Source organism: Hemicordylus capensis, chromosome 4, assembly GCF_027244095.1.
Source record: "Hemicordylus capensis ecotype Gifberg chromosome 4, rHemCap1.1.pri, whole genome shotgun sequence".
In the NCBI taxonomy this organism is placed as follows: domain Eukaryota; kingdom Metazoa; phylum Chordata; class Lepidosauria; order Squamata; family Cordylidae; genus Hemicordylus; species Hemicordylus capensis.
Genome location: NC_069660.1, coordinates 113,423,805 through 113,448,539, shown reverse-complemented (window position 1 = coordinate 113,448,539; position 24,735 = coordinate 113,423,805). Strand labels below are relative to the sequence as shown.

Below are 24,735 nucleotides of genomic sequence, written 5' to 3'. Positions count from 1 at the left end.
TGCTTACCCGATGCCTGGAAGCTGTTAAGGTCTGGATGAATCAAAATAAGCTCGGTCTGAATCCCACTAAGACTGAACTACTTTTACTCAGTCCTCGTACTGGCCAACAGCTGGATGTGAACCTTGTTCTAGATGGGGTGGCGCTGCCCCCAAAGGAGCTTGTTTGTGATTTGGGGGTCCTTTTGGACTTGCGCCTCCTGCTTGAACAGCAGGTTGAGGCTGCAGCCAGAAATGCTTTTGTCCAGCTTCACCTGATTTGCCAATTACACCCTTGCCTTGATCGGCAGGCATTAATGACATGCCCTTGTTATCTCCTGCTTAGATTATTGTAACGCTCTCTATCTAGGGCTACCTTTGAGGACAATCGGAAAGCTACAATGGGTCCAGAATGCAGCGGCTCGCCTACTCATGGGTGCCAGAAAATATGACAGGGTAACACCTCTCCTGCAGTCATTGCACTGGTTGCCTATCCGCTTCTGAGTTCAATTTAAGGTCCTGGTTTTGATCGTCAAAGCCTTGTGGGGTTTGGTGCCTGTCTACCTACAGACCCACCTCTCCCATTGAGTTACATCTTGTCTAGTCAGATCTTCTCAGGTGGCCCTTCTGTCGGTCCCTGATTTCCAAGAGGTTCAGGGTGCTAGGGCTCGTGAAAGGACCTTTTCGGTTGCTGCCTCACTTCTCTGGAACTCCCTTCCCCTTCAGATTCATTTAGCAACTTCCTTTTTAATTTTTAAATCTCTATTGAAGACTTTTCTTTTTTGCCAGGCTTTTGCCCTGTCGTTTACCTATTTGGTTTTGTCTTTTTTGTTAGTTACTTTAGTTTTTAATTTAGAATGTAATTTTAATGCTGTCTTGCTTTGCATGTTTTTGTACACCGCCCAGTCTCTTTGGAGTGGGCGGTATATTAAATGTTTCTAATAAATAAAATAGGGAACATAGATTTGCAACAACTGCATGAAACAACTCATGCTTGTCATAAAATGAGGGCAGAGGGAGAGTGGTCTTATAAACTGGGGTTAGGCTCATCATGACAATGGCCCTTCATGGTCCTTCATTTTTTGGGCTGCTAGCTCTTTTCAAACGCTTTCTAAGCATTTTATAAAGACCAACGCTATTGATCATGGTTTTCAATTCAGGCGGTTGGTGTAATGGTGGATAGAGATGTGCACAAAATAATTTTTTTGATTCATTTTGAATCCAAATCCAATTCTAAAATTTGTTTCAAATTTGAATCTGGTCTGAAATTTCAACTCGATTCTGAATCAAATTTGAATCGATTCAACCCTGTTTTGGTGCCTTTTTTTTTTTTAACCAATCAGGGGGCCCGGATGGTTTTTTTTAAAAAAAGGTGACAAACAGCTCCCGGATTGAATTTGAATCAAATTTTAAAAATTCTATTCCAATTTGAATCAAATTGCCCTTTTAAGGGGTGATTCAATTCAAATTTGAATCCCTTGAATCACCCAGATTTGAGTCAAATCTATTCAAATTCAAAATGGCTTGCACATCCCTAATAGTGGAGTGATTCCCAACATGACTCATTGAGTCTAAAATAGGAAGTTCTGGCATTCCATAGCACTTGCTTTAAATTCCATAGCACTTGCTGTTCCTCCAAGTCTTAGGAGCGAAAATCAATGTATCCTGATAAGTCCTGTTTATATCTGAAGGCAGCAAATAGCTGTTTCCCAATCCATTGTGGTTGTATTATTGATATAGGGACATCAGGAATGTACTCAAATCAGAATGACTAATAATTTTTCCATTTACTGGAAAAGCTTGCATGTCACTGTGTCTTCGCAAGCAGTGGAGACAACAGTGTAGCATTGTATGGAAATGTCAAAGATCAACTCATGAAGGTACAAGAGTGCAACAAGCCAGGTGGGCAGGTCAACAAGACAGCTATGAAAACACTGATTCCCTTCACAACATCCTGTTTGTGTGAATCAGATGTTTCAGTAGTTGCTGCTATAAAGAGCAAATACTGATTGATTTATTTTTTTAAATGGCTTAGTTTTTCATTCTTGTGCTCTATGCTTGTCAGAGTCCCTCCCTGATGCCCCCCTCAATTCCAGGAAGGTGATTTCCACCCCCTTCCTTTGCTACCACCATATAAATTCTTGTTTCCCTGCTCTCAGTACTCAACCTCTTTTGACTATGTAGCCTTGCAAGCGCAGGATAGGCGTATGTTCAGGATATAAATGAAACAAAACTTGAGGTATAAAATGAAAGCAAGAATAAGTTCATTATTTACTGATTAGAATAAAGATTTCTGCAAAGCAGGGCACACAAATGACTCTGCCAAATTACTAGGTACATTTGCTGTTCAACTTTCTGGGTGTTTCCTTTTCCTTTGGATAAAATGTGAGATGAGGTGAGATAACTGGGACAGAAGTAATTAAAAACTGGGTTTGTACACTTAGTGAATTCTTCCAGACTTTCTTGTCTATTACTAGGAGCTGCCCAGTACACTTCTGGTTTCACAGCCTCAACATATTCACCCTTCAAGTTCCACACAGCCCCCTGAACAATCTCTCCTGTTTAGAACATGCCCCCTCCCCAATCTCTCAACCCTCAGTTCAAAGTTCAAACCACCTCTTATTCCCAAACAACTAACTCCAACATTTCTCCTCTTCCCTCTCTGTCTCAACTGCCTTTATTTTAACCCCCCCACTCTCTGAACCTTCTGTGCCTGGTTACTAAGGTAACTCACACACACTCATGCACTCATTCACCATCTCCTATATATGTCCCATCACATTGCTTGAGACTCAGTTTAATTTTGGGCTCCATTTTGGGCTCCATTTTCGCTTTTCCCCGCCTGTAGTTCTGTTAATAATTGGGGCGGCAGGATACCTTACATTTTGCTGCTGCTGCTGGCTATGCTCCAAAAGGCTTCAATAAGCCTGTAGCGCACGCGCATGTCACGCGCACTTCACATCTCCACGACGTGCATGTGCGCGTGACGTGCACATGCGCTACAGGCTTATTGAAGCCTTTTGGAGCATAGCCAGCAGCAGCAAAATGTAAGAAGGGGTGGCAAGGAGGTATCCTGCCGCCCCAATCATTAACAGAACTATGGGCACCGGAGGGGGAAAGCGGCGGGAGGGGTAAGTAAGCCCTCCCCCCGCTCTTAAAGGAACCCCCCACCCCAGTGCCGGACCGCAGTTCCGCGCTTCCGTGCACACCCCTAGTGGAGAGTGAGAAATGTTTATCCCTCTCTCAACGCTCGAACCAGAATTCATCCCATGAAACTGATTGCCAGGGGATTTAGGAATTAAATCAAGGAAGTAGTTTTTTACACAATTAGTGTAATTAGTCTATGACATTCTCTGTTGTGGGATTTGGTGATGGCCACCAGCTTGGATGGCTTTAAAAGGGTCTTAGAAAAATTCATGGAGGACAAGTCTATCCATAGCTATTTATCTTGATGGCTATAGGCTACATCCAGGCTCAGGGGCAGGATGCCTCTGAATACAAGTTGCAGGGTGCAACATTAGGAGACAGGCATGCCTTCATCTCTTGCTTGCAGGCTTCCCAGAGACACCTGGTGGGTCACTGTGGGAAACAGGAGGCTGGACTAGCTAGGCCTTTGGCCTGCTTCAGCAAGGCTGTTCTTATGCATAAGGAATCATCTGAATTAGGTTTGTCTCTATCATTTATGTTAAAGGCTTCCAACCATCCAGGAATGGCCTGAGTCCCCAGGAATCCATATTAATCTCCAAGTAACTTTTAAAAGTAAACATGGAGATTTTAATATCGATAGTATGAGAAAGGGTGGAAAACAAAAGGTGGGGATTCTCTGGGTGTGTACTCTGGCACTGTATCCTCTTTCTCAAAGAGCTCCAATAGATGCTTCTAGAAAGTTCCCAAGAGGTGCAGCATGGAAACCCTACAAACCATTAGCCCCCACTGCTAAGAAACTAGCAATTTGACAGACATCTGCCCTTGATCATGCAGGTCTAAACCATAGCTAAGCTGCTTGTGTATATGAAGAATATTACTTACCCATACCTACAAATCACTTTTTGTAAATATTACTTATCCATCCTGACACATTCTAATACAGAACCTCCATGCTCAAAAGCAATCTACACCAGTCCACAAGTTTGGTTGTGGTGAGTGGGAATGGTATGTGAAGTTAACTTACAGCACCATCATCGGAGCCAGAGATCAAAGGCCTGGGTTCTGCCCCATTCCCAGCAGCCCTGCTGGTCATGTGCTGCAAGTTGAGATCAAATCCTAGATCCAGCTGGAGGAACATAAAATGGCCACCGATATATACAGTATACCCTGGGATCCTGCCCTCCTCCTCCTCTGTCATGAGATAGTACTGTAGCCGGGCAGAAATGCCCACTCCTCTCAAGATGCAAAGTTCCTACTCCAAGCAAAATGCTAGGGAGAAGGCACTATTCCATTGAGGGTTGTGTGAGAGAGCATAAATATTTGCAAATAAAGTTGTCCCAATTGATGAAATCAGAAACAATATGCTGAATAATCTAAAAGTAGTTAATAATGGCATTCTGCCTTCAATTTTCAAATGCATTTTCATGGAAAGGCTCCATTAAACCTTAAAGGATCAGACTAGCGGTAAGAGAACAGAGTCCAGTGGAAGTTCTGTACTTTAACAGAGTGGCACCTACTCAAAACCAGAATCAAATTACCTACCAGAAATCTAAAACACAAAAGAGAAATATTCAGTTACAGGCCACAATATGCAGATCAATATTCAGATAATTCATTCTGAAAGATTATTCATTTTCCTCTCCTTAGCATTCACCACAGAACTTTCATCGAGAGGGAAATTGTCAAGGTAGCTTTCCGAGAGGCGCAGCATCTGCCTCACTGCCATGAGTATCAGGATATCGACATCATCCCTAAGGTCCAGCTCTGAATAGTAATTTTTAACAGGAACAATTTGAGACAGTGGGATGCCAAGTCTTTCTGCTGTTAGCTGCATCTGTATAGGAAACAAACAGGAGAACACAATTTGGTATTGAGACACCCTGACTATTTTCTCTACCACTTGCTTCCCCAGAAATTAAATCCTGACATTGTTCGTAGGGTGCTAGCATAAGTAAACTATCATAAAGACTTCCCCCCTTTGTTTTCTGTTTTTTGTAACTTTTGCATCTACAATGTGAGTCTGTTATTTAATGCACATATTGGATTTTGTTCACTTTTTAAAAAGTTTCCCTTTTCTTCAGTAGGAAGATGAGTAGGTATTTCCTTCAAAACACATTTTAATATTAACATTATAATTTTTTTTCTCTTTTCTCACTTTGGTACAGATTTAGTTCCCACCATAGTTCTATTCAGACATTATGGCCAGAGGCGTAACTAGGGAAAATAGCGCCTAGGGCAAGCACTGAAATTGCGCCCCTGTCCCAACAGGAATGATGGGACTTGTAGTCAACAATATCTGGAAATCCCTGTTAAAAGGAACACTATACTATCTAGACTTGGTTGTTGATCAAAACCTGAAAACATGAGCCATCTCTGTAAAAGACCTAAAACAACAGTCAGGAGTTAGCAATAGCAATAGCACTTACATTTATATACCGCTTTATAGCCGGAGCTCTCTAAGCAGTTTACAATGATTTAGCATATTGCCCCCAACATTCTGGGTACTCATTTTACCGACCTCGGAAGGATGGAAGGCTGAGTCAACCTTGAGCCCCCGGTCAGGATTGAACTTGTAACCTTCTGGTTACAGGGCGGCAGTTTTACCACTTCGCCACCAGGGGCTCCGTATGCAAGGATTCCAAGTGTCATTTTCTCTGTCTCATCTCATTCTTTTTTAAAAAACATGACTTTGTCCTAGAGGATCACCTGCCCAAATAGCCACTAGCAAAATAGGGGAAGAAGAAGATGGGTGGGAGGGAATGATTCCTGCCAGCCTTTGTCTTATGATGACTGTTGGCTCATGATGGGGTATATGTGCATTCACCACACCAGTGCTTACTTTGACATCAAGAGGTAGGAGGATACATTAGTTTGCCACACTAGACAGAGGCAGTTGAAACAGGAGCAAGACAGCCAAGTTCTGCCAGGGCCAAAACCAGCCCCTGCCAGACTAAGAAATCATTGTAATTTGCCCCTTCCTGTCACAAGCAGTGTGCTGTTCTTTTATTATTGACTTTAACTCTCAAATATCCCAGTCATGGATGGAAAATTCACAGTCAATTTACAAGAGACACATTTTCTACATGGAAGTTTCTTCTGTGCAGGTGTTGTGCAGAAACCCATGTGTAGTGACCGCCAGGGGCATAGCAAGGTTGGAATGGGCCAAGATGAGATTTTAAAATGGGCCCCCAGCCCCTCAAAGTCCAGGGCCTCCACACACCCCAGGCCCCCAAGGATTTAAGTCTGATATTTCAAAATAAGTATTCTGCCTGGAAATACATTTCACTGATTACACACATGCACACTTCACAGTATATAGTGATATACATTGAGTACTATATATTTGTGCTACTTTTAATGCCTAGAACACACTAGCAACGCTAATTATTAAAATGGCCCCCTCGCTGCAGAATAGCAAAGGAGACTTTCAACCATGCAGGGTGAGCTTATGTTTGTTTTCTCAGAATTCTGAACAAATTCAGTCAGAGGCGTAACTAGGGGAAATGGCGCCCGGGGCAAGTACTGAAATTGCGCCCCCCCCGCCGCCCCCTAGCTAAGCAGGGTCCACCCTGGTTTGCATTTGAATGGGAGACTAGAAGTGTGAGCACTGGAAGATATTCCCTTCAGGAGATGGAGCCACTCTGGGAAGAGCATGTAGGTCCCAAGTTCCCTCCATGGCAGCATCTCCAAGATAGGGCTGCAAGAGACTCCTGCCTACAACCTTGGAGAAGCCGCTGCCAGACTGGGTAGACAATACTGAGCTAGACAGACCAATGGTCTGACTCAGTATATGGCAGCTTCCTATGTTCCTAAATACTACTGCAGCACACACACAAGAGACCTGTCCCATCCTGACACTCAGCCAACTTCCATAATCAAGATCCTACACGCACACGCACACGCACACACACACGCACACACACACACACACCCAACAACTGCCTACTCCTAGATTTACAAGAAATACAAGCCACACCTAATGGCACAGCAGGGAAGTAATTTGCCTAGGGAGCAAAAGGTTGCGGGTTGGAATGGAAACACCTATATCGAGCAGCAGTGATATATGAAGATGCTGAAAGGCAACATTTCATACTACGTGGAAGGAGGCAATGGTAAACCGCTCCTGTATTCTACCAAAGAAAACCACAGGGTTCTGTGGGTGCCAGGAGTCAAAACCAACTTGATAGCACAACAAGCCACACCAGGGCTACCAACTTTCCAATAAGCCTCTGTAGCTGTGTGTTTGATAGTTGCTTGACAGGCAGAAATTTGCAGCTGAAACGTTTCACAGCTCATCCATAATGTTTATCCCTGTTGGTACAGTGCAACCTCTTTCTCTGGTTTTGTGTTCCAGGTGCTCCCTTTACGATGTCTCCAAACTCTGGCTAGGCCTGGCCATCTATCTCCCTTGTGCCTTTCACAAGTGCAGGAAGGCCAGCTGCTTCTCAGTTCCCAGGCTGTCATGTCTGGGATGGAGGGGGTGACTCATATTTCCTGTGGCTGCTTTCCTTGTGGAAGGTTTTGGATTTTGGCTCCTGCCCCTCTGCTGCTGCTGCTGTGCTACCAGCCTGCATCAGTCTACACATTTCATCCCTATGTGTATGTGGAAATAGGAAAACTTAGGCTATTTTGAAACAGTCTCCCAAATCTGTGCATCTCAAGATGCATGGGTCACTTAGGACCACTTGCATTGGAAAGGAAAGGTTGTGCCATCGAGTCAGTGTTGACTCCTGGCAACCACAGAGCCATGTGGTTTTCTTGGTAGAATACAGGAGTGGTTTACCATTTCCTTCTCCCACGCAGTATGAGATGATGCCTTTCAGCACCTGCCTATATCGCTGCTGCCCAATATGGGAGTTTCCCATATTCCGGGAAACACACTTATTCCCCCAGGAAAAGAGCTTTCTTTAAATATATATATATTATATAGGGCTGTCTTTTTTTTGCTGTAAACAAACTAAAAGGGTCAGGAAAGTGAAGACCTGAAAAAACAGCCCAAAATGACAGAGAAGAAAGCATTTCAAGGGGGAGGGAGAGAGAATGTTGCAACCTACTAAAGCAATATATCAGAAACCACTGGGGAAACATTCACATGTGCTCATACCCAAATACAGAAGCTGTCAGTGTAGATTCTGAAGGGCAGGAAGGAAACACTGGATTTGCAAGTGCTGAATGCACTGCCTTCACATTTGCAAGAGATGGCAATCTCTGGATACCTAGCTTGCATTTCAATCACGCTCAAGGGTCACTTTTCCATGAGACTAATAGAGAGATATAGCACAGATTTTTGCAGCAACTTTTAGAACATCTTTCATACTCCCCCCCCCACCCCACTTAACTCTACACATCCTATCATCTTGAATAAACAGACCAGTTTTGTTATCTGGGAAAGAGTTGCCACCAACTTGGAAGTGACATCATATGGTACATGTTTCATTGGATGGAATACAATAAAATAAATCTTATAGGTACATCCTATTACAAGGCTTTTGAAATAGTATCACCACTGAGGCACACCAGTAATACTCATCCTGCAACCCATGAGAACTGGCAGAAGTCACAACTGGTGCTGATGCCAACCCAAGAAATGTCTCCACTGACAAAAACTTTGACAAAGCAGCCACCCGCTCCTCCTCTACACCCCTCCCGCAGCACAAATAGGAAAGACGGGGAGTAAAATGAAGTTCTTATCTCAATCTCTGCATGCATTAGAATGGGCTCCGCTTCTGAAGGCTGCGCTCTGCTGAATGATCAGGGCGGGGGGGGGGTGAGCTGCACAGCATCTAAAAGTAAACGGAGCTGCTTTGAATGTAAATGCTCCCATTAGAGGGGGGAGGGAATGCATGATGCCTGGCTGCAAAAGGAAGTGAATGCGCCTGAAGGGAGGCGGGCGGGCGGCATTTGTAAGGACAAATCTGCCAGGACTCGGAGCTTGGCCCTCGTTTCTCTCTGGTAAGCTACCTGCAGTTAGGACTGCCCCACGGGATCTGCTCAGTCTCTCCCTCTCCCCACTGCTGGCCGTCATCCCCTGGAGGAGAGTGTGGCTGGCCGTGCCTCTTCAACGGAGCAGGGGGAGAGCATCTGGCCCTCTCCAGCCCCAACACAACAAATATCCCTTCAGTGGCTGTGGCTACAGGGTGCTTGCTGGGCGTTTCTTTTCAGATGGTGAGCCCTTTGGGGACAGGGAACCATCTCAGTCCTTTCTTTCCTACATAGATCACTTGGAAAACGCTTGGGCAGAAAAGCAGTCTATAAGTATTCTTAACCACAACAGCCCCACCCCCTTTTTTTTTTTTTTTTTTGCATGCAACCATATTTTCACAGGAAACGATATCTGCTGCTGTTTACTTTTGCAAATGCAACCCTAAACCATTTTTTAAAAGAAAAATCAAGCTGTTGTTCCCCAATTTGCAGCAGCCCACACCAGCAAAAGTGCTTGGGATGAACAGGGAGACCTACAAGATCTGAGAAGTGGGGCGGAACAGACCAAGCACTGACGGACGGACATACGGGGAGTAAAATGAAGTTCTTATCTCAATCTCTGCATGCATTAGAATGGGCATTCTGCTGAAGGCTGCGCTCTGCTGAATGATCAGGGCGGGGGGTGAGCTGCACGGCATCTAAAAGAGGAGAGAAATCGTCCAGTGCACAGCCTCGGTCCCTCCCGGTTCTCTCTAGGAGGCACTCTTGCTCTCATTTTAACCCTTCGCCTGCCTTGTTCGTCTCTCTGGACAACAACTGCGCTGCGCCCCCGTCCTGCCCAGAAGCGAGAGAACCGCAGGCTTAGCTGGAGAGACAGAGAGAGACCCAGCAGGCGGGTCTTGGACACTGCTCCCCCGCACTCGGACTGCCCTTTCTCTCCCAGCAACGGGGATGATGGGGGTGGAGTTGAGCCGCCCCTCCGCCTCCAGCTGCTCGCAGCCACGTGCAGAAGGCGGGCTGGGTCGCAGCGGCTGAGCGGCTGCACGGGGCGCCCTCAGAGCGGTGGGCAGGGCGAGAGGGAAGGCAGAGGGAGGCAGGCGAAGGTGAACAACCCCCGATCCAGCCGCGCAGAGCCGCCCAGCGCCCTCCCTTTCCCCTGCTTCCTGCTGCTCGCGGCTGCTGCCCGCCGGGCTTCTCTAGAGGCAGCTGGTGTGGACGGTTGGCTGCTCGGTCGGTCTGTGTGGCGGCGGCGGCGGCAAAAAAATTGGCGGCGGTAAAAAAAATTTGGGGGGGAAATTTTCGGGGATTGGTGGGGGTACTTTTTGGCGCCCCCTAGCATGTGGCGCCTGGGGCACGTGCCCCCCCTGCCCCCCCTATTGTTACGCCCCTGAATTCAGTCAAGTTTGATTGCAGGAGGTTTTTCACACGAGGCTTTTAAAGCCCTTTAACACACATCTCCTCTGGAATGGAGGTGCTGCATTCACACGTTGGCCAGATTGACCCTGAAGTCCCTGCAAGTTATTGGAGAGCAGTTCACACACAAGAAAAATAAAATAAAATAAAAGCACCACACATGGTTCACAGTTCTCACTCAGACCTTCTGAGTTGCAAAACAACTTGAACATAAGTGCATTTATAAATGAATGAATGAATGAATAAATAACTAAATAAATATTTGTTCCAGAAGTTTTTGTAATTTTCTGACATGAAACAAGCCACTTATAGGCCTTTTTAGATAGTTTTTGTTTATTTAAAGCCAGCACATTTTTCAGTCTGTTTTAAATTAAATATTCAGAGACTTCTCAGTCTCGCCCCACCACCCATATCAAAGCCCTATGGCAAGCAGACCCCTATATACGGGGGTAACCACAAAAAGGAATTCACAGCCTACCTTGCAAAAACTGTGCTGGATGGTCTGGTCTGCTGAGAGGAGGGTCTGCTGCAGGGAGCTCTGCCAGCCTCCTTCCTGGCTTGCTGGGGCCTGCTGAGTTCAGGCTTCAGGGAGGCCTACTTGGAGGCCTCTCTGGAAGCCCCGCCCACCCACCGATCGGCTGAGAGGCGGGGAGAGAAGAGCTCTGCAGTTTGCAGGCTGCTCCGATCTAGGCCTCTCCGATCCTAGGCCGGAGCTGGAGGCAAGTGGCTGAGGGGCCCTGGGGCTGGTCAGGTGGGCAATGGGGTGGGGGTGGCAGGAACTGGCATGGCGCCCCCCCCTTGGTGGCACTTAGGGCACGTGCCCTGCCTGCCCCCCTAGTTCCGCCTATAATTATGGCTCCCTTCCAACACAATGGCAAGCCCCGTGTCCAATGGACCTGCAATTTCGCTCCATTCCCCTGTGTGCTCCCAGACAATCACAGTCAAGTCTTGGAGCTAGCAAAGGGGGTGGGGCTGGCTCCACCTGGTCACAGTCCTCTCCCAGTCCCTGGACAAACCCTCCCAGTGGCCAGCCATTGAGATGGAAGCCTGCAGGAGAAGCTTCCTCCCTTAACTCTGTTTTCAGGTGAGATCCCAATCCGGATGTCACAGGGGAGGGAACAGGCCCTTGGTTCAGTGAATGTGTGGAACTCACTACAGAATGAGGGTTCATTCCTAATTTGGGGGACAAAATCGGAACCATGGTTGGGTATGGGAACTGTAGTTCCCATCATTTGGACATCACGGGGGTTGAACATGAAGTTAGTTCGTTTCCAGTTTGACATGATATCCAAAGGAAGCCTTTGTTGCACCTGCATTCAGATGTATATGTTTTTGCACAAATGACTGTACCTACATTCATTTTACAGGTGAACCTGGGTGCAAGTATCTCAATTGTATGGTACTGATAAAGAATGTTCTGCTGTACCTGTATTCAACACAACATGTGAATAACTACACCTGTGTACACAACACACATATTCTATGAGTGTTGAACATAATGTGTAAATAGGCTAGATCCGTGGTTGCTAACCTGGGGGCCTCCAGATGTTGATGAACTACAACTCCCATCATCCCCAGCCACAAAAAATTGTAGCTGGTGTTGATGGACGCTGTAGTTCAGCAACATCTGGAGGCTCCTGTTTTCCAAAAACGGAAACCACATCCCTTCACTTAGCTCAGTCATATCAGCAGTTAAAAGTACTGGATTTTGTTTTGATTCTTGTCCATCTCTTTGTGAAGGTCAAGCACACCTCATTATCAAAGGAATGCAATGCCGTGGCTTAATGACTAAGGATTCCTTGGGAATGTTGACCAAAACCTATTTCCCATCCTTTCAGAACCATTCTAGGCTGCAAAATGACTCAAGTGCTGCTCAAAGCTAGTGTTTGGGCCAAGCAGGGTATAATTCTTTCTTTAAAAACTGAGCCAGCTTGTCACACTATATTACAGCAAGAATGTATGGAGAAGTTCAGGGCTGTAGCTATAATTGAGCAGATGGGTTCAAAGAACTCGGGACCCCCAGCCCCACCCATCCCTATTTTCTTCATTATCTTTCTCACTCCGAGGGACCTCTGGGGAGAGGGGCGAACACGGGCTCCCTCTCCCCTAGCTACACCCCTGGAAAAGCTGAATTCAGGTTTTACAGTGTAAGAACAATTTTGCCTGTTCAAAAAGACCAACTGGATATCCAGAACAAATAACCATAGTTTACCTGCTTCTCAACCACCTTGCTTTTGTACACATACGAAATATCTTCCAGAAGAGAAGGGCAAATTTCATCCACTTTAGTTAGTATAACCAGCTGTGGCACATCTGTATGAAGACAATGAGTTAAAATGACTTGCAGGATGTATTGATTTTACATGTTAATTTACAACTGAATAGAGTATTTACACATCTGGGAGTGTATACTTTATGTAATGTTTTAGATAATTTTATTCTTATTTAGGAAATAGTACTATAATATTTCTTTATATTTAGGAAATGGTATGTAATACTTTGGTTTATTTATGCAATGAAGACCTTTACTCATTACCTTCATCTCCTTATGGCACTACTTATACTTGACAGATGTTTCTTTTTATCCAGGGAAGGCATTTCTTCAAAATAATTCCTGATAGGGTGTCTCCTAGGCCTAGAAGCTGACAGTTTTCCTGTGGCAAATGTTGGGCAATACAGAAAACTGTGTACTGAATCTTATGTCCCCCTTTCCCCCACTGTTTTTCTACTTCACCTCCTTTCCTATATTATTTCTCTGTCTTTTTTTTTTCAAAATTCAATTTTTATTGATTTTAACAATAATATTATTATCATTCATAACAAACAGAATAAATAAAAATGGACTTCCCGCACACCTCTCTTCATGAAAGATCAACTATAAAATTTACCCTTGCTATAATAATAATTCAAAACATAAATTTAAACCCTTACAAACATCTGTCAACTCTTCTGCCTTGGCACAGCCCCACCACAAAACCATACTCTCTAGTTTACATCTTTGCACAGGAAAACCAGGCTTAAAAACAGAAACTGAAAGCCCAAATTCCCCAAACTCCCAGCTGATAGTTGCTGAGAACTGCTGAACAGACTAGAGCAATTTTCATGAGATGAAACTAAAACTAATGCCCATATCTGATTGGTAAGTAACTCACTATTTGTGATAGAGACATATTAATTTATTTTTAGGAAACTGAATATATTGGTGTGGCATGTTTGAAAGGTAAAGGTAAAGTGTGTCATCAAGTTGATTTTAATTCCTGGCATCCACAGAGCCCTGTGGTTTTCTTTGATAGAATACAGGAGGGGTTTACCATTGCCTCCTCCCACACAGTATGAGATTATGCCTTTCAGCATCTTCCTATATCGCTGCTGCCCGATATAGCAATAGCAATAGCTATAACCCGATATAGCAATAGCAATAGCACTTACATTTATATACCGCTCCATAGCTGGAAGCTCTCTAAGCGGTTTACAATGATTTAGTATATTGCCCCCAACATTCTGGGTACTCATTTTACCGACCTCGGAAGGATGGAAGGCTGAGTCAACCTTGAGCCCCTGGTCAGGATCGAACTTATAACCTTCTGGTTACAGGGCGGCAGTTTTACCACTGCGCCACCAGGTAGTAGATATGGTAGGTATAGTAGGTATATAGTAGGTATAGATATAGTAGTAGATATAGTAGGGATTCAAAGGTAAATCTTGCCTCACAAACCTTTTGAAGTTCTCTGAGAGTGTCAACAAGTGTGTGGATCAAGGTGATCCAGCTGACATAGTATACCTGGACTTCCAAAAAGCTTTTGACAAAGTTCCTCATCAGAGAGAGCAACCAAGATGATCAGGAGCCTAGAGCACCTTTCTTATGAGGCAAGACTACAATACCTGGGGCTTTTTAGTTTAGAAAAAAGACGACTGCGGGGAGACATGATAGAGGTGTATAAAATCATGCATGGTGTGGAGAAAGTGGAGAGAGAGAAATTCTTTTCCCTCTCACACAACACTAGAACCAGGGGTCACTCCATGAAATTGATTGTCAGGAGGTCTAGGACCAACAAACAGAAGTACTTTTTCACACAAAGCATGATCCACTTGTGGAACTCTCTGCCACAGGATGTGGTGACAGCCAACAACCTGGATGGCTTTAAGAGCGGTTTGGATAACTTCATGGAGGAGAGGTCTATCAACCAGTCGGAGGGCTGTGGGCCACCTCCAGTCTCAAAGGCAGGATGCCTCTGAGTACCAGTTGCAGGGGAGTCACGGCGGGAGAGAGGGCATGCCCTCAACTCCTGCCTGTGGCTCCCAGCAGCATCTGGTGGGCCACTGTGTGAAACAGGATGCTGGACTGGATGGGCCTTGGGCCTTTTCCAGCAGGGCTGTTCTTATGTTCTTAAACCAGCAACCTTCTGCTTGTTAGTCAAGCATTTCCCTGCTGCGCCATTAAGTGGCTTTGCATGTGATCAGATTTAATTAAGTTAGGATTGGGCAAGGTCAAGGAGGGATAGGGAGGACTGGAGGGAGTCAGGTAAGAGGAGGCAAGGTAAGAGGCTGGACGTTTCTAGCTAGACATTTCTAGCTTGGACTACGGCTCTGCTCTGCTTTTGTTCTACTGTCTTTGTTATAGTTGTGGCCTCCCCCACTCCCTCCATTGCCCGATAATTTCCTCCTGTGGACATTATATTGGCCACTTCTCGAAATCTCTCGTCAGAGGAGGACTCTGCATTTCTGGGTCTTATAAGGAAGGAAGTGCACCAGAAGTACAGTGGGCCGGGCAAGAGGAGTGGGAGGCTGTAATAAAATCCTTTAGTTGGCAGGCAGCAGGTGACCTAACTGCAGGCAGCCCGTGAAGCCAGTCTCCAAAGAAGTCCAGACTTTCATGCTGGGCTTTCAGTGTGGGACTGGGGTACACTGTGTTATTTTATAACTGTGTAAGAAGTAGGGATGTGCACGGAAATGGTTCAGAGGCCCTTTATGGGCCTCCGAACTGTTTCGAACGGTGGGTGCTTCCGCTGGTTCAAAGGAGGGGGGTACTGCTTTAAGTGTGTGGGGGGGTGAACTTACCCCTCCCACTGGTCTTCTCCCGCTGGCGCTCCTTTTTCAGTAAGTCCATGGGGTGGCAGCATGGCTCCCTGCTGCCCCGTTTGCCAGATATACCCAGAAGTATCAGGCACAGGGGCATGCAGGTCACGCTTGGGCATGTACAGGTGCATGGCAGGCATGACACGTGCGTCCCCACACCGTCGCACGCAGGCGTGCCCGATACTTCTGGGTATATCCAGTAAACGGGGCAGCAGGGAGCTATATTGCCGCGCCAATGGGGGAAGAGTGGCGGGGGGGGGGTAAGTTCACCCTCCCCCACACTTAAAGCGGCACACACACCTGCCTTTGAGCCTCCCCACCCTGTTCCGTGCACATCCCTGGTAAGAAGCTGAAGTTGCTAGTGAGAGAGCTTCTGCTGCTTGAGTCTTGGGCAAGGTTAGTCAACCATGTGTCTAGGTTTATCTGGAGATGGGGAAACAAGGGACATGTGTGATCACTGACTACGGGGTGGCTATTCTGGTGGTCTTGCAGAATAGAAGAAGTAGCATTGACAGGTCAGCAGGCCCTTACAGGGGAAGGGAAATCAGAAATTGACCTTCGGTAGCAGTGCCTACCTCCCACAGAACTTCACCTTGCTCGTTTCTAATGACAGGTTAGTTTAAAATGAATCTGAAATCATACATTTAATTATGGATAAAGTAGCTGACCTGGTATGTATTATAGAGATTGGGTGATTAAACCTTCTCCATACAGAGTAGGAACATAGGAAACTGCCATATACTGAGTCAGACCATTGGTCTATCTAGCTCAGTATTGTCTTCACAGACTGGCAGTGGCTTCTCCAAGGTTGCAGGCAGGAATCTCTCTCAGCCCTATCTTGGAGAAGCCAGGAAGGGAACTTGGAACCTTCTGCTCTTCCCAGAGCGGCTTCATCCTCTGAGGGGAGTATTTTGCAGTGCTCCCACATCAAGTCTCCCATTCAGATGCAACCAGGGCAGACCCTGCTTAGCTATGGGGACAAGTCATGCTTGCTACCACAAGACCAGCTCTCCTCTCCAAGTACTCTGAACAGTACTCTGTTCAGGAGTAGATAAGAGGACATGGGCGTGGAGGTGGAGTTGCTGTGGCCTATAAGAATAACATCTCACTTACCTGGATCCCTGTCAGAGTATCTAACTATGTTAATTGTGTGTACTTAAGTTTGGGGACCAGAAATAGACTGGGACTTCTGTTGGTGTACCCATCACCCCGATGCCTCACATACTCCCTGAGCTGACAGACTTGGTTGTGAAATTGATATTGGAGTCTTCCAGACTTATAGTGATGGGGAACTCCAAGGTTCATTTCGGGTCCAAACTCTCTGGGAAAGCTCCAGAGTTTATAGTGGCCATGGCTATCTCAGGTGTTCTCCAAACTGATGCACGTTGCTGACTCAATTTGGTCTTTTACTCTGATCAGGGTGGCATGGCTGTCCTTAGAGAGCCCTGTCAGGGTGTGGGCCTGGGGCAAATCAGCCAGTGTGGAGCCACCTTTCAGTTAATTCTAATGGGAGTATAAAGAGCAGGGCCCAGGGCAGCCACCTTGCTTGCCATGCCCTAAGGACAGACCTGCAGGGTGGTGTTCCATGGGTGGGGACTCCTGATTTCCCCATTGTAATGGACAACTTAACCATCTGGTTAAGGTTAGACTTACAAACAATCTACAGGGGTGAAGAGTCTATTAGGATGGTCCATCTGAAAAGATTATTGTGTCCAACAGGACTCCAAGAAGCCTTGGAAGGATTTCAAGTTGGCTGTGTCAGTGATTCAAGTGGGGAGCTGTAACAGAGAACTCACCAGAGCAGTAGACATCATAGCTCCTAAGCATTCTGTCTCCAACCCACTTCAAAACTGACCCATTTTGAAATGAAAGAACTAGAGAAATAACTCCTGCTAACTGAGCAAAGAGGCACCTTCTTAAAATGGTGATCCTCTTTATTTAGCAGGGGGAAAGCTACTGGCCTTTCAACCCCAGCACAGCATCCTTCCAGTGGCTGTTGCTGGTGTCTTTCTTATGTTTGTTTTTTAGACTGTGAGCCCTTTGGGGACAGACAGCTAATTAATTAATTAATTTCTGTATGTAAACCGCTTTGGGAACTTTGGTTGAAAAGCGGTATATAAATATTCCTCATATTCGTAGAGGAGCTGAAGCGGCAAGTTAGATAACTGGAGTGCAAGTGGCGAAAGTCTCAATGCAGCTGACAGACTGCAACAGATCACAGAGAAGATCTATGCTCTGGCAATACATGTAGCAAAGAAGCAGCTCTTTTCTGCCTGCATTGCATCAACAAGCTCATGTCCAACTGAATTGTCTAGGGTTGTGAAAGTGCTAATACATGCAGAGGTGCACCTAGATAATTTTGGAGTCTGGATGTAAAGGCCTTTGGATGTCTCCTCCCCCGCTAGAAGTTAAGCATTTTTTAACACGTAGGTTCTTTAGGGCACAAACTGCACCACTCAAGACAAACTAAAGAAGATTTGGGGGACCCCAGGGAGGATGGACGCCCTGGACTTCAGCCTCAAAGTCCAGGGGGAAGAGCACCTCTGAGTACATGCCCCTCTGTCCCTGAATTTCAATTTCAAACATACTGGGGCTATTCTCACAATCTGCAAAAATCGGGCTAGGAGAGCCTAGCCCGATTTTTGCAGATCGTGAGAACCACCGGGCTCGGCTTCGAGCCTGGTGGTTCTAGAGCGGGTCACCCGCTTCTGTAGCCCTCCCCATAGCCTGGGTTTGCAGAGCAAGTGCTCCGCAAACCCGGGCTATCTGATCGTGAGTAGCCATGGCATGGATCCGCGGCACAGCTATCTGCGAGTGAATCCCCCAAGGGGAGGCGAAAAGCCGCTTCCTGGCTCCAGGGGTCTCCCCAGTATGCCCTGTGTACTCGTGCAGGGCATACTGGAGCTTCCGGAGGCCATGCGGCCCCCGAGCTCCCCAGCCCCCACCGGCTCCATCACAGAACCGGCAACTGTGTGGGCAGCCAATCCGGCCACCCAGGGCTCCGTCCCCGATCATGAGCGAGGAAAGCAGGCTTAGCCCGCTCTCCCCGCTCAGCTCACTAAACCGGGTCTCATGGATCGTGAGACCCGGCTCACTATCTAGATGAAGGCTGTTGTAGAGGTCCTAGTAGAGATTAGAAATGCTTCTCTAGGGAAAGGCAGCATGCCTTCCTGTCTTAAGGAGGCAATTGTTAAACCTTTTCTGAAGAAGCCTGCATTGGGTTCCTCAGAGTTAAGCAATTAAAGGCCTGTTTCCAACCTTCCTTGGTTGGGCAAGGTAACTGAGAGGGTATCCTTCTGGGTTGTCTTTGCAGTGCTTCTGTTCCTACCTCTCCAGCAGATTCCAGATGGTGTCTCTTGGAGACTGTTGCTCTTCAAAATGAAAACTTTTGTACAGAGTCATGAAGGACTCCATATTGTCTCCAAACCTTTTTAATATTTACATGAAACTGCTGGGATAGATAATCAGAAGATTTGATGCAGGGTGTTATCAGTATGCGGATGACACCCATATCTATTTCTCTATGTCAGCTTCACCAGGAAAAGGCATAACCTCCCTAAATGCCTGCCTGGAGGCAGTAATGGGCTAGATAAGGGATAACAAACTGAGAATGAATCCAAGTAAGACAGAAGCACTTATTGTGCCGTGTCGGAACTCCGGAGACAATTTTGATCTGCCTATTATGGACAGGTCTACACTCCACAGAAGGAACAGTTTTGCAGTCTGGAAGTACTCCCGGATCCAAACTTCTCTCTAGAATCTCAGGTGGAGGCAGTGGCAAAAGTTCTTTCTAACAGCTTTGGCTGATATGCCAGCTGCATTTGCTTCTTGGGATACATGACCTCAAAACTGTACTGCATATGCTGGTAACTTCTAGACTTGATTAGTGCAATGAGCTCTATGTACAGCTGCCTTTGTATGTAGTCTGGAAACTGCAATTGGTGCAAAATGTGGCAGCCAGGTTGGTCTCCATGTTATCTTGAAGAGACCATATTTATTCCTATATTAAAAGAATTGCATTGGCTACCAATATGTTTCCCGGCAAAATACAAAATGTTTGTAAAACCTATAAAGCCCTAAACAGCTTAGGCCCAGGATAGTAAAGAAAACATCTTCTTCATTATGAGCCCTACCACCAACTGAGATCATTCAGAGAGGTCTGTCTGCTGTTGCCACCAGCTCATCTGGTAGCTACTCAGGAGCAGGCCTTCCCCATTGCCACCCTGAGACTCTGGAATGTGCTGCCTGCTGAAATAAGAGCTTCCCCATTTCTGACAACTTTTTAAAAGTCCTTAAATTCATTCACCCAGACCTTTTAACTAGAATAGTGGTTTTAAACTTTTTAAAATGTTTTAATTTGTTTTAATTTGTTCTACATTTGTTGTAAACTGTCCAGAGACATGAGTTTGGGACAGCGCACAAATATTCTAAATAAATAAATAAAATATGTGTTTTTTATTAGCATGAAGATTTGAATCTAATATTTTATTTACATTTGGGGGGGAATTAAAATTGATTAAAACTTTGACAAACCTGTTGTTTTTAAAATCATCAATTTTTATACACCCTGATGACATGTACTACTTTCTGTCAGGGACACATTCTAGGGCTTTTAGATTTAAACTAGCCAACCCTACACAGAGCATCTGTGTGCTCTTTGGGGCCGGTGGTTACCTCTTCTCCCCCACCTTGTGCCCCAGTCTCTGCTTCCAGGCCCAGCCACCTCTCCTCCCCACCGCCACTTCTGCCCCCCCCCTTTCTTTCACCCCTCCTGGGCCTTGCCTCCGCGGCCGGGCTGTGCCTGCATCCGCTTCTGGCCTCCACATCCTGGGTGCGCCTCAGCCAGCGAAGCGCATCTGCCACCCAGCCAATGAGCTAGGCGCTGGGACACACATTCCAAGGCACACCCAGGAGAATTATATATATAGATCTGGATATAGGATCAAATGCTTGTGAGAGGAAATGGTCCTACAAGTTAGACTTATTTGTTTCACTTACTTGGTTTCTGTCCACCTCCTACTAGAATTGCTGTTCTGTTTGTTTGAAAACAAATGATTAAAGGCTCTTTGGGTAGCACCCTGTTCCCTCTGGTTAAGCAGATGGAGGCACTGGTCCTGAGCAGGACTTCTTCCTAGTCTGGCTAACTACTTTCCTGAGCTCCATTAGATCACCCAGGGTGTTCTAAGGAGAATTTATCATCTGAAAAACTGATACACCTCTTCAGGTTAGGCACAAAAATATTTTTGGGTCTGACTGGTTAAAACATAAATGAAAAAAACTGACCAAACTCATTTGCTTGTTTGCTTTGCCGTCGAATTTCTCTTAGCTTTTTCTCTAGTTCCTCTGGGAGAATCTCAACCTTGGAGCCATCAAGAACAATTACCACACAATGGATCTGGTCTTTCAGAGATGGGTTCTTGATGTAGCCTGGCACATTTGGTTGCATAGCAGCAGATGGATTAAACTGAACATAAAAGAGTGGAACAAAATAATAAGCAACAGTAGGTAAGATATTCTGTATAAGATATTCAGTATCTTCCACTTTTGTAGAAGATGACGAAAATTTATTTAGCAAAAAAAGTGTACAACAAATGCAAACAGTTGTACACAACAATGTATAACAAATACAAACTAGAACTCTTAAGTGAAACAAGAATGTGAAAGTTATCTGGGGATCTGCCATTGAGAATGAGGAAAATAGATCACTAAATAATCATTGTTAGTGTGCTTTTGAGTCGTGTGGCTATCTTGGCATGGATGGATGGTCACCCTCAGGCCACCACTGCCCTGAGTACATTTGAGGGGCTCCAGAGGCTTGCTTCCCCAGTACTTCCAGGGGCCACCAAAGACTCTCACCCCTCCACTACCTCCCTCCAGGGGTCACCAAACTCATCCAGCCACTCACCACCACCCCACCTGTGGCCACTAGCATGAGAAGTGGTCATGAGGCCCCTTTACTGCTCCTTTGCTTGCAAAAATACTTTGCAAATGGCAATGGCCAGCACGGCCCATCCCGCCCATAGTGACCACACCCCTGCATATGACATCATACTCAGGAGCATGGCTGGTGTGCATTGATGCATATGCACAAGACAATCAATAAGGAGAAGGGAGTCACTTGCAAGAACTTGTCCCACGGCCACCAGTGAGCTCCCTATGCCCCTGGAGCTTTTCTAATGCTCCAGTTGCCAATTAGATTGGCCACCGAGCCCATCTAATGCTGAATACTGAGAGGACTGTTCCTCTGCAGTAATTAAAAAATAAACCAGAAAATCCCTTTTAAAAAGAACCCACTTTATTTCAAGTGAAGTGAAGGCGTTAAGTTTTGTATCCTACCTGATACCTATCAGGAACATGGCCTTTTAATATACTGGACACGTCGTTCATCTCCAAACCAGCTCCTTGTTTTTCTTCTAGTCCCATAGTATCGCAGAAAAGGAAGGGAAGCAGCTTTCCATTACTTCCATATTTAACTCCATAGGTCCTATACTGTTGTTTTAAGAGATATAATATAAAATCCATTCAAAGAAGTTTGTCTTTTTCACCCTCTTGCACAGAAAGACCAAGTGCCTCCTTTCTTGGAGAACTGAGACTTAAAGAAGGAAATGCAGTGCTTCATTGTGCTCATCCCAGTACACAAGAACAGACCACATGACTTGCAGTGGGGACAGAACACGTGACCCATCTTCAGAGTGGGTCCTGCTACTGGCCATCTCCACAACTTGCAACGATAGTCCTGGACATGCTCAGAACCATAATTTCTTTCAGAGACCATAGAATGTGTAGTGATACCAGCAGGAAATGGCACTTCGGAACATGCTCAGAACCTCATTTGAAGTTGTATAGAGAGTTGCCCAGAGAGCCTGCCTGCTTCTGTGTATCTGTCTGAGAGCCAGGTCTGTTCCCACCAGGGCCTGCCACCCTCACTCAGTGTTGCAGGGTTTTTAGCCTTGGGAAGCCTAGGCTTCTTGGTTCTTTAATCATTTCTGAATATGCAAAAAATAAGCCTTGAGTACAGTTTTGAGTACTTGCAAGGATTGCAAGATAATTAGTGGGATGTTTCTCCATCTCTAACCTACTAGTATAAATGAAAACTTCTTGTGAATTTCTATATCATGGAACTTCTCTACTGGTGACAAATGAGCTAGAAAGGCAGTTTATCATCTTTACTTGGAAATAAGTCTTGAGTCACTTTTGTAAGATCAAGATAGTTTAAGAACTTTGCAACCATCATGAACACAAGAGAAGTCAACAACTTATTGCTATCAATATGATGTGAAATTAAGATCTTTTTTTCAAGAATAAATCAAATATTCTTCTGATGATTTTAAGGAAATCTATTTAGAGTAATTCTATGAAGACTGAAATGAAACTTAACTTTTAATTGTTGCCATCATTTTCTGTTGCTTGGATATGGGATGGCATGGTGTAATTATGATACCAGAGATTTTGTTTGGGTGATATTTTTATAGCGATGAGAACCAACTTTGACTAAATATATATATATATAACATACTCAAAAGATTAATCAAAACATGAATCTACTGAATGTCATTTGATACATTTATCAGCACATAACTACCTGAGTTGTCACACTTTTGGCATCCGATCCTGCAGTAGCTTGACTTATTACATAGCCCCGAAAAGTGGAATTCACAGAATTGAAAAAGCTGGACTTCCCAGCTCCAACTGGGCCTAGAAACAGAATCCGAACCTGTGGCACAGACTTCAGAGAGGGCTTGTAAGTTGTTATTTCTTCCATCAATTTATTTCTTTCCCTGTTGAGTCAGAAAAAAATACACCCTTAGAATTGTAATGTAATCTGAAAAAACAAAATATATGTTTTCACATTAACCACACTGGCTGGAACAGACATAATGAGAAACCCTGGCTGTTTTTTTTAGCAAAATCATGGTTTCACATTGGGGCTATTCTGACAATCGGCAAAAATCGGGCTAGGAGAGCCTAGCCCGATTTTTGCTGATCGTAAGAACCACCAGGCTCGGCTGCAAGCCCGATAGTTCTCAAGTGGTTAACCCGCTCAAATACCCCTCCCCTTAGCCCGAGTTTGCAGAGCAAGTGCTCCGCAAACCCAGGCTATCTGATCGTGAGTAGCCACGGTGCAGCTCCGTGGCATGGCTACTCATGAGGAGACACCCAGAGGGAAGGTGAAAAGCCGCCTCCTGGCTCTGGGGGTCTTGCCAGCATGCCATGTGCGCTCACGCAGGGCATGCTGGAGTTTGCGGGAACCAATCGGACCCCGCTCCCCCCAGCCCCTGCCAGCTCCATCATGGAGCTGGCAATCATGTGGGCAGCCAATCCGGGCTTAGCCCGCTCTCCCTACTCACTCTAAGAAACTGGGTCTCACCGATCAGGAGACCCTGCTCATTATGAGGTGATTCTCACGATTGCCAGGAATGGGCAGAGAGGGCAAGAGGTGAAGGCATCTTTCAACTTACCTTCACCCCAGATGACTAGGAGTGTGCATGGTTCGGTCCGGAGGCCATTGACAAGGCCTCCGGACCGGTCTGGATACCCCACGGTTCAGTTCAGAAGGGCTGGGGGGGACTTTCTCTTTAACGGGGGGTGGTAGTACTTACCCCCCCGCCGCTCTTCCCCCTCCGGCACTGGCGGTTTCCAAAACGTTCTTGGGGCGGCAGAGTACCTCCCTGCCGCCCCTGCCCCCGTCGTTGTCCTTGCTAGCATTAAAGTAAACAGAGCTGGTGGCGCACATGTGCCCTTTGCGGCGCGCACGCTCGTCCCCGCCATTGGCGTGCGTCCGCCGCATACGTCAGCGTGATGTATGCGGCACGCGCACGCCAGCGGTGGGGACGAGTGCGCACGTCGCAAAGGGCACATGCGCACCACCAGCTCTGTTTACTTTAACACTAGCAAGGACAATGACGGGGGCAGGGGCAGCAGGGAGGTACTCTGCCGCCCCAAGAACGTTTTGGAAACCACCAGCGCCGGAGGGGGAAGAGTGGCGGGGGGGTAAGTACTACCACCACCCCTTAAAGAGAAAGTCCCCCCATGCCGAACCGCGGGGTATCCGGACCATGCACACCACTACAGATGACCAAGCAGACCATCTTTTGTGCACCTCCCACTCACCCAAATGGTCTGCATCCACAAAGGAGCTGAGAGGGATCTCTGGCCATAACTCATTGTTCCGGCTACCCGGAACATATCCCACAATGAACC

At 46.0% G+C, this 24,735-nt stretch overlaps 1 protein-coding gene and 1 long non-coding RNA gene across 6 annotated transcripts in view; one reads left to right on the top strand and one right to left on the bottom strand.

Annotated features, from left to right (window-relative positions):
* Nucleotides 1-4,492: 4,492 nt before the first annotated feature.
* The window catches only part of LOC128324752 (interferon-induced protein 44-like), a 43,299-nt gene continuing 23,056 nt past the window's right edge, over nucleotides 4,493-24,735 (bottom strand). For all 4 annotated transcript variants that reach the window (XM_053249693.1, XM_053249692.1, XM_053249694.1 and 1 more), the window contains 5 exons: nucleotides 23,117-23,312; nucleotides 21,871-22,023; nucleotides 20,818-20,998; nucleotides 12,671-12,771; nucleotides 4,493-4,957 (listed from right to left, as the gene is read on the bottom strand). In XM_053249693.1, the coding sequence (XP_053105668.1) occupies nucleotides 4,736-4,957; nucleotides 12,671-12,771; nucleotides 20,818-20,998; nucleotides 21,871-22,023; nucleotides 23,117-23,312 (853 nt within the window). In that variant the 3' untranslated portion in view covers nucleotides 4,493-4,735. The remainder of the gene's footprint in view (nucleotides 4,958-12,670; nucleotides 12,772-20,817; nucleotides 20,999-21,870; nucleotides 22,024-23,116; nucleotides 23,313-24,735) is intronic.
* Nucleotides 11,201-22,870, top strand: LOC128324753 (uncharacterized). Of its 2 annotated transcripts, XR_008307076.1 has the most exons (3): nucleotides 11,201-11,542; nucleotides 20,861-21,039; nucleotides 22,092-22,870. It is a non-coding gene; the product is annotated as an uncharacterized LOC128324753 (long non-coding RNA). The 2 variants fall into 2 exon arrangements; XR_008307075.1 differs by lacking the exon at nucleotides 11,201-11,542 and having other exon boundaries at nucleotides 12,024-21,039.